Below are 13599 nucleotides of genomic sequence, written 5' to 3'. Positions count from 1 at the left end.
TATTTTTTCAGAATGGTTTGACTACTCATCAGAGGTTCACCATTATAAAACAGTTTGACTCCTTATAAAATGGGGCACCATGGCACTCCTGGCACCATAACCATTGCACTGCTCCGTAGTGGTTATGGTGCTCAGAGTGTTTTTTTTAAACGTTGTCTCTAATGTGCTAAATTCTTCCAGCAGCCTATCAAACTTGAGAATATGTTTGCTGGGATGGCACACTCCCTGGGCAGCTGTGACTCTCCCTGGTGACTCACTATGTTCCTTGGTAGCCCCCTGACTCTGAACCACTGCCCCCTCCTAACCAATTTCAAAGCCAAGATGCATTGTGCTTCATAAATACAGACAAGGACATCCTAGCAAAACCTTTATGAATTGCTAGACCATGAACAAATGTCACCATGGTATGTTACATTTTATAGATGGTTAAGCAGTTTGTACATATATTTTTAATCACATATTTGTTTTTTCATTGCTTTGACATATTTTACAGAGAAGGTGATCTAAGAGGTGGCGAAAAGGTCCTCCCAAGGGGCATAGCTGACTAGGAAAAGTTTCCCAATTTAGCTCTTTTGGGCCTTAAATTTGAAATTTACTTTGAATTCACTTTGAATTCTCACTATAGTGAATAACCCCGTAAATTGTGATTTATAATGAAATAAAAACTAGATTGCAATCTTTAGGCTAGCGCAGCTGATCTAAAAACAAGATAAAATCCCCAGCTTTGCAATAATTACAGGTTAGCTATTTTATCATTTGTTTTTCAATATAAGTTTTAAATCTAAGTACAACAATTACAGTATTAATAAAATATACATACCTATAACAGCTAAGTTTTACCTAATGGAAATATTCACCCATATTCCTTTTTTTAATGCTCAATTTAAAAAAAGAACATGTTTGTTTAGCTTCCAAATATATTGTGTTTAATTTGTCATTATGGTCATTACCTCTGCCTGCTATTAGCACTTAAATGAGTTCCCAGAATCCACCTGCAACCCAAACATTGATAAACTTAGTCTAAAGGTTAGATGATACATTGTGTTTTAACTCCTAAAGAACTAGTGACATTCTATACGATCTTCCCAGTGTGGTTGATAGCAAACATATACCAGCACTGAATGTCTTTTGTCAACTCAAAAAAACTTGATAGGGCTGATGTGATATAGGTGGGCTTAGGGTCATGATTTTCATCAAGTGTGAGGTTTAGTGTCCATCCTTCTTCAAAGTTTAAATAACCAGTTACATAGAACCCAGTCTTGCTTTCCTCCTATGATTCCTAATAAACTTCAACACCACAGGATTGTCCCGACCGCCTCTGTTTTTCTAGCACTTGATGTCTAGCAACATCCCCCCTTAAATGCCACCTTTATATATTATTGATGGGACGTGTGCCCAGGGGTGTTTGCAAAAAACTTTCCAAGGGCTTGGCAAAGCCATAATGTGTATAGACAATGTTTCTCCATTTAATTGAGAAGAAAGCCAATTCCAGTGGGTGGGGGACTTGCTCCCTCTTGCCCTATGCTGTGGAAACCCGTACCATTGATTCACCATTACTGGCCTAGGGATTATCAGTGGTGCTTCCTTGGCACCATCTAGATGTCTTCACAGGCCAAAAATAGTCTGATAGCAGCCCTCACCTCTAAGAGCTACCCAGTCCATTGACAATGTACTTAGCTGACCCATGGCCTACCCTATATATTATATTACCACCAGTAGGTGGCCAATAAGTTGATGACAAGCAAGCTTACACAGCACGAACAGGGTTATTTGCTAAGGCAAGAATGGTCAGAGCTAGTCTGAAGGTGACTTGGAGGTCTTCTGCAGTTTAGCTACTTTGGCCTTTTGAAATGCACTTTTAATTCTGTTTGAATTCCTGACAATTCTCATTTTAGTGAATAACTACACAGCAACCACAGATACAGAGCATGTTGTAACGTGTGATATGAATTAACATCTGCCACCAGTTCTATATTGACTTAGATTCTAGAATATATGACATAGATGGAATACACAGAACATTCTAGGACTGGTATATGGTGCCTGCCTGGTTTAAAGCATGATCTCAGCTTGTGCCCAGACCTTCCCTAATGCCTGCTTTTCCTTCTCCCCTGGAGACTTGCTCTGTCTGGCAGACATGTAACTCCCAGGAGAAGTGGAGATCTTTTTGTTCTATAATTAAAGAGACCTGTTTTCTTTCAAAGCTGATGTATACAGCATGCAGTCAGGTCAGCCATTGCTGTATTACCAGTGTACATCTTTCTTCTTCCCCCCCATATCCTGACTGCTGCTCCCCACCTGGTCTTGTCTCATTAGAAGTAGCAGCTCAGAGTGAAGTGCAAAAAAATAAAAAAAATAGAACCTGGTTTATCACAAACAACTCATGGCAATCCATTGAAAGAAATCAAAGCCTGCAATGTACTCTGTTGATTCAGCTGACAAATCAATGTATTAACCTCTTAGGTGCCAGACAAGTCTTTATAAACGTGTTTGGTTGCCAAGTAGGTGGATCAGATTACCCTGTTATACTTACTTGGAAAAAAATGACAATACAATTGCTTGTGATGATGACACTGCTGGGAGATACATTGTGGCTGGCAGGGTAGGGGTTAAATTAAAGGGATACATGTCCCATTCTCAGCCTGCCTCAGCCCCCCTCCCCTATCTCTGATCTTGTAATGGGAGGTTCTATTGTGTGCAGGGTGTGATTCCTGTCACTCAGCATTTTCCTTTTTTTTTTTTATCTCTCTTCCTGCAAGGTGGGTTCCCTTGTAAGTCGGTCCTCCCGGATTTATTAGCGGTATGATGTCTGCCATGGCTCTGACACCGGAATCCAGCCTTTTAGGGACAGTCCTCATCATCTCCCTCCTCTACAGCATCAATGCTATGGATATCCCTAAAGATTGTAAGTAGCAACTTGACACAGATGTCATTTCTCCCTCCTCATAGACAATGCTTTATATTCTCCATATATACTATGATATATATACAATGTGTCACATGCTTTATATTCTCCATATATACTATGATATATATACAATGTGTCACATGCTTTATATACTCCATATATACTATGATATATATACAATGTGTCACATGCTTTATATACTCCATATACACTATGATATATATACAATGTGTCACATGCTTTACATACTCCATTATACATATACTATGATATATATACAATGTGTCACATGCTTTATATTCTCCATATACACTATGATGTATATACAATGTGTCACATGCTTTATATTCTCCATTATACATATACTATGATATATATATACAATGTGTCACATGCTTTATATTCTCCATATACACTATGATGTATATACAATGTGTCACATGCTTTATATACTCCATTATACATATACTATGATATATATATACACAACGTGTCACATGATATATATACAATATGTCACATGCTTTATATTCTCCATTATACATATACTATGATATATATACAATGTGTCACATGCTTTATATACTCCATATATACTATGATATATATACAATGTGTCACATGCTTTATATACTCCATATATACTATGATATATATACAATGTGTCACATGCTTTATATTCTCCATATATACTATGATATATATACAATATGTCACATGCTTTACATACTCCATTATACATATACTATGATATATATACAATGTGTCACATGCTTTATATACTCCATATATACTATGATATATATACAATGTGTCACATGCTTTATATTCTCCATATATACTATGATATATATACAATATGTCACATGCTTTACATACTCCATTATACATATACTATGATATATATACAATGTGTCACATGCTTTATATACTCCATATATACTATGATATATATACAATGTGTCACATGCTTTATATACTCCATATATACTATGATATATATACAATGTGTCACATGCTTTATATTCTCCATATATACTATGATATATATACAATATGTCACATGCTTTACATACTCCATTATACATATACTATGATATATATACAATGTGTCACATGCTTTATATACTCCATATATACTATGATATATATACAATGTGTCACATGCTTTATATTCTCCATATATACTATGATATATATACAATATGTCACATGCTTTACATACTCCATTATACATATACTATGATATATATACAATATGTCACATGCTTTACATACTCCATTATACATATACTATGATATATATACAATGTGTCACATGCTTTATATACTCCATTATACATATACTATGATATATATACACAACGTGTCACATGATATATATATATATACACACACACACACACACACACACAGAATTTGCTTAGATGTGATATATACTGTGATTTGTCATATGTGTACATTGTGTCACTTGATATGTGTGCCATGCTTTATATAGTGTCTACATGGTATATATAATGTGCCTATATGAGATATATCCTTTTATATATATATACACAATGTGTTACCTGAAAGATATACTATGAATTAAATATAAAATGATACATCTCATGTAGGCACATTGTGTGTATAACTATGATGTATACAATGTGTCACATCATATATGTACCATGCGTTATATTTATATACAGCTACATGAGCTATGTCTTATGGTGTAATAATGTGTCTACATAAAATATATACTATAAGACACACAATGCATTTTCATGATATATATGCTATGATATATAAATTGTGTTTTACAGTGCATCCTTGTATTTATGCTCTGATTTATACAGGTTTTTTTAATAGTTATATACTATAACACGAGTATTATGAATAATATGTGTGTGTGTATATATATATAATTTTATATCTATATTAATTCAGTATCTTGTTTTTAGGCAGAGCAATGAATATTAACTTTAATTTTTTGTTAACTGTTTAAGGCATTAGTGTTTAATACAAATTCCCTACACTTTTCTAGGTCAGTGTATAGATGTCAATGATAAACATGAAGGATTATCAGTGGTGATGTAAAGTCTTTGGGGAGCAGGATGTGATGTAGACAAAAAACCTTAAGGGGTTAATGAGGCTGAATACACTGTACTGAACAGGCAGACTGGGAGACTGTCTTATTCAGCACCAAGGACAGCGATGGCTAACCTTGACACCATAAATTGTTTCTGGACTACATTTCCTATGATGCTCAGCTAGCTTTTAGACTCTACACTGAGCGTCATGGGAAATGTAGTGTAGTCCAGAAACAATTTATGGTGTCAAGGTTAGCCATCAGTGACCTAGGACAACCATTTACTGGTGCTCAACACAGAACATGTGGGCTGGCTCAGAGCCCAGGCAGTCAGCACCTTGGTCAGGAGCTGTTTGCAATTTTTACTGATTTGTACTGATTTTCGTCTTTGTGTTCCTCCTGTGGTAAACCTGTTTTTATTTGTGGAAACATTTTTTGATTTTTTCTTAGAACTTGTTTTACATATATACACACGGTATCTTGTTGGTTTCGGATTGCCAATAATATAACATATTAGGGATGGTCACCATGTAGATGATTATGTTTTATTAATATTCAGAGTTATTAACTAAAATGTGAAATGTCCAAAAGTCAAAGTGAATTTGGAATTTAAGGTCACAATAGTCAAACTGAAAACAGAATTGACTAAGAGATTAAGCTATTTTGGCTTAATTTTAGAAATTCTTTGAATTCACTTTAATTTTCTGACATTTCTCATTTTAGTAACTAACCCTGATGGTGTTCACTTTCTTGATTGATTCATTATGGGATTGAACAGAGAGCATTGTGGGAAAACATAGATGGACTCATCCCTCATTACACCATCCAGAAACCAAGTTTTATGTTATAAGAGGTAAAATGATAAGAAAAAAAGGAGCTGATCCAGGAGCCCCAAAAGATAAGGATAAGGGGCTGGTGGATTAGCTCCAAAAACATGCCCACCGTTACTCTCACTAAGGATAGGGGATGACCCACAGGTAGTATGAAAGGAAAAATAAAATAAAATAGCGGACCAGTGAAGGCCCTAAGGAGAGAGTAACAATTAAAAGGAGAGGATGCCCTACCTTTAATACTTCTAAGGATGAAAGAATAGCGGGTAAAAAAAATAGTGTAGAGGGAGAATTACACTTATACAGCTGGTAAGGTATATGTACAAATGAGCTAAGGTCCGACTAGACAGACACACGTGTCTAAAAAAATCAAAATAATGTCGGAACCCCTAGCTCCACACACTCCCAGCGTTTAAACGAGCAGCAGGTATAGCTAAAGGTAAAAAAAAACCTCCCCCCTTAAATATAGTGTAATCTTACTTTTATTCCAGTCTGCTGCTGCTGGCTCTTCCCCTGATATGCCAGCTTGGCTGACATCATCAGAAGTGATCCTCTCTTGGTTCCTGGCAACCTGGGTTCATTTAATTCATTTTTTTTTTTGCATGTATTAACTATACAATGCATTGAAATAAATGGGTTATGTCACACGGCTGTTTTCCTTTAGCGACTTTAAGTCATCTTAATGCTTTAAGGTCAAGAAAAAGACAAACACTCAAACCACAATATAGCTGGCAAATGTGTATGCTGGATAGTAGATAAGTAACTTGAGTTGGAAAGGATCGTATATGAATAGGCAAGCACCAAATATGTATATACAGAACACAGATATATCTGGTGCTAGTGAAATAAAATGAACTAGCCTTATAAGGCTTCTCCACTAACTCGTATTGGGAGTTGTCCCATAGAGTGCTTAAATTGGTACTGACTGACATAGCTGGAGTGTCCCTACTGATCTATGGATACCAAGCAGTGTGTTCTTATTCATTTGTCTGGGTTATGCTTTAAGGTGTATTTTTGGAGATTGATAGTGTCACCATGACTGTAGAAAAGTTTGTGTGAGGTGTGTAATTGCAAAACTGAGGCCAAAGTAGACCAGTAGAAAAAGAAACAATTATGTATCAATAGAGTAGTTAATTATAATACATACACAGTTTTGTGATTGACATAATGCAAATGGTAAGAGAATGGTCCTTACAGTTATCTTTTAATGGCTCTTGCAAAAAAATAAAAAAATAATATATAGGTTTTTCTGGGGCTTGTAGGAGGCAGAGATAATGCCTTTATTTTCTTGGCACACTTACTACAAGTTGGATTTTGTAATGTAATACAGGGATAATGCAATGATGTGACAGACATATTGATAGGTATGCAAGGGGAATATAACTGCATCAGCAGCATTTTAAACAGATACAGTTTGCTATGAAACATCATAGCTGTCTAGATGAATGACCCCAGATCACACAGATATGCATCTACACATTTATGTTAGTATATATAGATACATGGGTGTGTGCAAATCTCACGCGCACACAAATATATGTGTGTGTTTGTATATATGTGTATGTGTATATCTGTATGTGTGTGTATGTATATATGTATACACACACACACACGTGTGTGTACATGAACGTGTATATACGAGTGAGTATGCATGTGTCTATGTGTGTGTATACATATATATGTATATGTGTTTATACAATATTGTTGTTAGGGCGCACACCAGTGCAATAATGTAACAACAAACTTCAGTTAAATGTTGAGATGCTGTTGTAGGACACATTTTACATCTTTAGGATCTATATAGGATATATATATATTGAATCAGACATACTTGTTTATTAATTATAAATAATCATGTTATGGTATAAATCATTTATAAAATGAAACATTTTCAAGAACATTCATTTATAATTTACCGCTTGAAATGGAGGGGGCGTGATCTAAGGTAATATTTTATTTATTTCATGAATGAGTTAGATTAAGTTCCTTTAAGGTAGCAAGGTACAAATGTTCGTTGTTGCTTATACAGCATTGCTTCGGCTAGCAACTTTTCCCCTCCAGCAGGCAGAGCAAGAGAGAACTGACTCAATCCCTTCATAAAATCCTGTAATATATTATATAATCCCAGGATTCGAGGATGCCACTGTCGGTTCACAGATGTCTCACTGAGAAAGAAACACTGATTACCTAACCTGTGCCAAAACACCTGAATTAAATGGGTGTCATAAAATGATTTAATTATACATTGCATAGGCCTGCCACAGCTACCAATATACTCCATTTGTGGGAGATTCTACTCTGTATCAACCCAATGGCCACTACTGTAAGATTAGCAAGGTGAGAATTCAAAGTGAATTTAAATGGAATTTCAAATTTAAGGTCAAAATAGCCAAATTGGAAAAATTATCTCGGTCAGCTATGCTTTTAATTTGGATACTTTGGCCTAAATTTTGAAATTTTACATAAATTCCCTTTGCAATCTCACTTTGGTGAATAACCGTGTAAGTCACATACATGGGACAGCATTCCTTTTTGGGCTTTCTGCAGTGTAAAATTTCATTAGGGCTTTGTAATGAGGCACCTCTAAAAGGGATGGATGCAAACCAGGGATACCCTGTTGTATCATTGCATGGTGTGAATGTGCAATTTGGGGTCCACCCGTTTTACGACAGCACCAGAATAAACATGGCTCACCGAAATAGACTGGAGTCCCTCTACCGGGCAGATGTCATCCTCCTCGATGTTGTCATTAATTATTTTTGAAGGACTGGAGACAGTAAACCACATTTCAAATAGCAGCCTTAAATAAATCGGCCGTGACTATGTTTGTCCATATCATCTACTTGTCAGGCCCATCTCCAACATATAAAAAAAAAAAGAATAAAAAAGTAGAGTGCTCAAAATTACTGTGCTGTAATAAAGCGCCAAACAAAACATTATTATATGTAATTTAAAACCTATTTGTGATTACTTACAAAGTCCTGGTTGCATAAGGGCTTTTAAGGAACAGAATAGTGTTACAATTACAAACCTGTATTTCTAAAACTGTACCGTCCCTGTAAAGTTTAGTGCCCCGCTCCTCAAGGATTTTCAGTAAAAAAAATTTAAAAAGTGGATTTACTAACCTTTAAATGGCAGGACCACTGCACCCAGGCCACTTCATTGATATAAGGGGTTTGGATGATGTTAGCTGTCCTGTAAGCAAAAGAATGGAAAGAAAAAACATGCACTAAAATGCGTTATGTTTGTAAAGGGAGAGGGAATGATTTAAAGACAACAGCTGCAAATAGGGGGTGCTGCTCAGGATCTGCAAGTAGGGGATGGTGCATGGGAGCTGCAAATAGGGGGTGCTGCTCAGGATCTGCAAGTAGGGGGTGGTGCATGGGAGCTGCAAATAGGGGGTGCTGCTCATGATCTGCAAGTAGGGGATGGTGCATGGGAGCTGCAAATAGAGGGTGCTGCTCAGGATCTGCAAGTAGGGGCTGGTGCATGGAAGCTGCAATTAGGGGGTGCTGCTCAGGATCTGCAAGTAGGGGAGTGGTGCATGGGAGCTGCAAATAGGGGGTGCTGCTCAGGATCTGCAAGTAGGCGGTGGTGCATGGGAGCCGCAAATAGGTGGTGCTGCTCAGGATCTGCAAGTAGGGGAGTGGTGCATAAGAGCTGCAAATAGGGGGTGCTGCTCAGGATCTGCAAGTAGGGGGTGGTGCATGGGAGCTGCAAATAGGGGGTGCTGCTCAGGATCTGCAAGTAGGGGAGTGGTGCATAAGAGCTGCAAATAGGGGGTGCTGCTCAGGATCTGCAAGTAGGGGGTGGTGCATGGGAGCTGCAAATAGGGGGTGCTGCTCAGGATCTGCAAGTAGGGGATGGTGCATGGGAGCCGCTAATAGGTGGTGCTGCTCAGGATCTGCAAGTAGGGGATGGTGCATGGGAGCTGCAAATAGAGGGTGCTGCTCAGGATCTGCAAGTAGGGGCTGGTGCATGGAAGCTGCAATTAGGGGGTGCTGCTCAGGATCTGCAAGTAGGCGGTGGTGCATGGAAGCTGCAACTAGGGGGTGCTGCTCAGGATCTGCAAGTAGGGGAGTGGTGCATAAGAGCTGCAAATAGGGGGTGCTGCTCAGGATCTGCAAGTAGGGGAGTGGTGCATGGGAGCCGCAAATAGGTGGTGCTGCCCAGGATCTGCAAGTAGGGAGTGGTGCATAAGAGCTGCAAATAGGGGGTGCTGCTCAGGATCTGCAAGTAGGGGGTGGTGCATGGGAGCTGCAAATAGGGGGTGCTGCTCAGGATCTGCAAGTAGGGGATGGTGCATGGGAGCTGCAAATAGGGGGTGCTGCTCAGGAGTGTAACCCAGCACCAACAAACAACCAAGTGTGTGTATGTGTTTGTGTGTATGACGTATTATTGTGTGTATGAGTTTGTTTGTGTGTTGCATTCAACATTCTACAATCTCAGTACCCCTCAAATACCAAGATAAGAAGATTATTTTAAAAAGAAAAAACTTCCTTGGGTACAGCTTGGGTGACCACGATTCTCCCAGAATGCCATAGAAAATGTGCAAACAAGCACAAGATGGCACTATTTGATAACAAGATGTGTGTTTTATTTTCACAGCAACTTAAACAGATAGATGGATTTTTGGGGGTGAATATTGCAGTCCATAAAACATTCACATCCACTGGAATATTGTACATACAATTTCACTCTGGATATATTGTTACATTAGGAGGGGACGCAATAAACAAATGTGAGTGATGCTTTCATAACTCTCTACTAAGACTGACATTTATTTTATATATATATATATAGTATGTACCTTCCATGCTTCCAATAGAGAGACATATCTATAAATCAAAACATTTGCACAAGTCAATATTATGCACTTTCAGTCGGCTTCTCTACACTAGATAAAACAAATGTAATTCCCAGCTTGCAGCCAAGAGAAGCTGAGGTAGCCATTTACAACATGTGTTCTTTGTTTGCCCATGTAAGCTTGTAAGGAGTGATAAGGATAATGTATACAGCAATCGAGTTAATCTGACCAATATGAGATATCTGTATCTTGGAATAGAAAGGGGGAGTTCTTATCTGAGAGCAGCTTTTAGCTTAATCCTTTTTTTGTGTTTTAAGAATTGTGATAAGCGAAACTGGCTACTTAGTAGAGCTCTAACTACTGGAGCCTTAAAGCAGAATTTAGGCTTCTTGTTCCAAAGAAAGACTGTCTACTCAAACTAAAGGTAGTAATACAAATAAGATATTTTAAAAGGGAAACAATGGGGTAAAAATTGACTCCCAACTTCTATTGCGTTTTACGCATAATGTGTTACTTTTTTTAAATTAATTTAAACAAATAAATGAAAGTATTTTGCAAGAAGCACTTTTAGTGTGCCTGCCTGTAGCGACACGTAGACCGCTTCCTAAATGAGAAGAGACTCACCAATCAAGACAGTATATTTCTATGGATTCTGTTCTTGTACCATAACCTTCTATCTAGGATTGGTTTATGGTATAAGTAGTGTATCCCCCAGAGCTGCCTTGAAAATTGATCTGCTATCACTTTAAATATAGCACAACCCATTGTTCAGTGAATGGGGCCCGCTAGCACTGTTATATGGCTTGTTCACCTTGTGACCCAGCTCTCCTCTAGGGAAGAGAGAGGGCTTTGTCCAAGGTTTGGCTGCATGCACATTTTAGATAAAATTGATATTAATCAGCTGGAGCTGCGCATTCCACCTGACCGACAGATTGTTCTGAGGGGCCGTCTTAATGCTGAAGTGATTTTTTTTTTCAAATAATGCAAAGTTGTGATGGTGCTTAGAGTTTTCCTTTAAGAGACAATACAGGAAACACATATCTGTGTATTTAATCCCTCATTGTTGATTGAAAAAAAGAAGCTCATGAAAAAGGCTTGCTCCTTGTAATTAAATTATTGTTCTTGGCTCTTTGAACAAAGATAGAATAATAAAATGTTACTACCACTAACCTACCTACCCACTCATCCATCTATCTTTCTAACCATAAATACAGGTGATACTCAAAAAATTAGAATATCGTGCAAAAGTTCATTTATTTCAGTAAAACAATATATGAGAGACGCATTACATGCAAAGCAAGATAGTTCAAGCCGTGATTTGTCATAAGTGTGATGATTATGGGTTCGCCGGGAACTGTTCGCCGGCGGACAGTTCGGTACATCACTACTTACAGCTCATGAAAACCCCAAATCCACAATCTCAGTAACTTCGAATATTACATGCAATCAATAAAACAAGGAGTGTACATAGAACAATATCGCGCCTCTGAAAATTATAAGCATACATATGGACTCAGTACTTGGTTTGGGCCCCTTTTGCAGCAATTACTGCCTCAATGTGGCGTGGAATGGAAGCTATCAGCCTGTGGCACTGCGGAGGTGTTATGGAAGACCAGGATGCTTCTGCATTGTTCAGTCTCATGTCTCTCACCTTTCTCTTGGCAGTACCCCATAGATTCTCTATGGGGTTCAGGTCAGGCGGGTTTGCTGGCCAATCAAGCACAGTAATCCCACGGTCATTGAACCAGGCTTTGGTGCTTTTGGTAGTGTGGGCTGGAAAATGAAGTCAGCATCCCCATAAAGCTCGTCTGCAGAAGGAAGCATGAAGTGCTGCAAAATCTCCTGGTTGACGGCTGTGTTGACCTTGGACTTAATGAAGCAAAGTGGACCAACACCAGCAGATGACATGGCTCCCCAAATCAACACAGATTGTGAAAACTTCACCTTGGACTTCAAGTATCTTGCAGTGTGTGCAGACTTTGGGTCCTTGGTTTCCAAATGAGATGCAAAAGTTGCTCTCATCAGAAAAGAAGACGTTGGTCCACTGAGCAACAGACCAGGTCTGTTTTTCTTTAGACCAGGTAAGACACTTCTGACATTGTTTGTTGTTCAGTTGTGGCTTGACAAGAGGAATACGACATGTGAAGCCCATGTCCAGGATCCGTCGGTGTACGGTGGCTCTTGATGCACTAACTCCAGCCTAAGTCCACTCCTTGTGAAAGTCCCCAACACATTTAAATGGCCTTTTCCTGACAATCCTCTCCAGGCTGCGGCCATCCCTGCTGTTGTGCACCTTTTTCTTCCACATAACTTTCTACTAATGTGCTTTGATATAGCACTTTGGGAACATCCAACTTCCTTCGCAATTACCTTTTGAGGCTTTCCCTCCTTATGGAGGGTGTCAATGATGGTTTTCTGCACAACTGTGATTCCTACTGAACCAGACTGAGAGACAATTTAAAGGCTCAGAAACCCTTTGCAGGTGTTATGGCTTATTTAGCTGATTAGAGTGGGACACTGTGAGCCTAGAATATTGCACATTTTCACAATATTCTAATTTACTGAGATTGTGGATTTGGGGTTTTCATGAGCTGTAAGCCATAATCATCACACCTATGACAAATCAAGGCTTGAACTATCTTGCTTTGCATGTAATGCGTCTATCTCATATATTAGTTTCCCCTTTGAAGGATACAATATCCATTTCAAAAGGATAGAATATCCATTTTACTATCTATTCTAGCTGGTTATATTAAAGGTTAATGTGAAACTTGGAAAACCTTACTGCTTGCGAAATATGTTCTTATTATTGTCCAAATCTTTGGTATTTGTAACATCTGGTTTTAATCAATATACTTGTGTAATTCAACATAGACTATAAGAAGAAAAAGCTGCTTATATATTGTGATAAAAAACAACTACTATGCAACTATTATGTAATTATTATGAAATGGCTCATACCCCCACCACCATAAAAGATATG

The 13599-nt window shown here is 38.1% G+C and overlaps 1 protein-coding gene across 4 annotated transcripts in view; it reads left to right on the top strand.

Moving 5' to 3' along the window:
- L1CAM (L1 cell adhesion molecule) overlaps positions 1 to 13599 on the top strand; it is a 173296-nt gene that overhangs the window by 83446 nt on the left and 76251 nt on the right. For all 4 annotated transcript variants that reach the window (XM_063432660.1, XM_063432659.1, XM_063432661.1 and 1 more), the window contains exon 2: positions 2760 to 2905. In XM_063432660.1, the coding sequence (XP_063288730.1) occupies positions 2803 to 2905 (103 nt within the window). In that variant the 5' untranslated portion in view covers positions 2760 to 2802. The remainder of the gene's footprint in view (positions 1 to 2759; positions 2906 to 13599) is intronic.

This window comes from Pelobates fuscus, chromosome 9 (genome assembly GCF_036172605.1).
Source record: "Pelobates fuscus isolate aPelFus1 chromosome 9, aPelFus1.pri, whole genome shotgun sequence".
Classification (NCBI taxonomy): Eukaryota; Metazoa; Chordata; class Amphibia; order Anura; family Pelobatidae; genus Pelobates; species Pelobates fuscus.
This window is presented reverse-complemented; position numbering and strand designations above follow the sequence as displayed.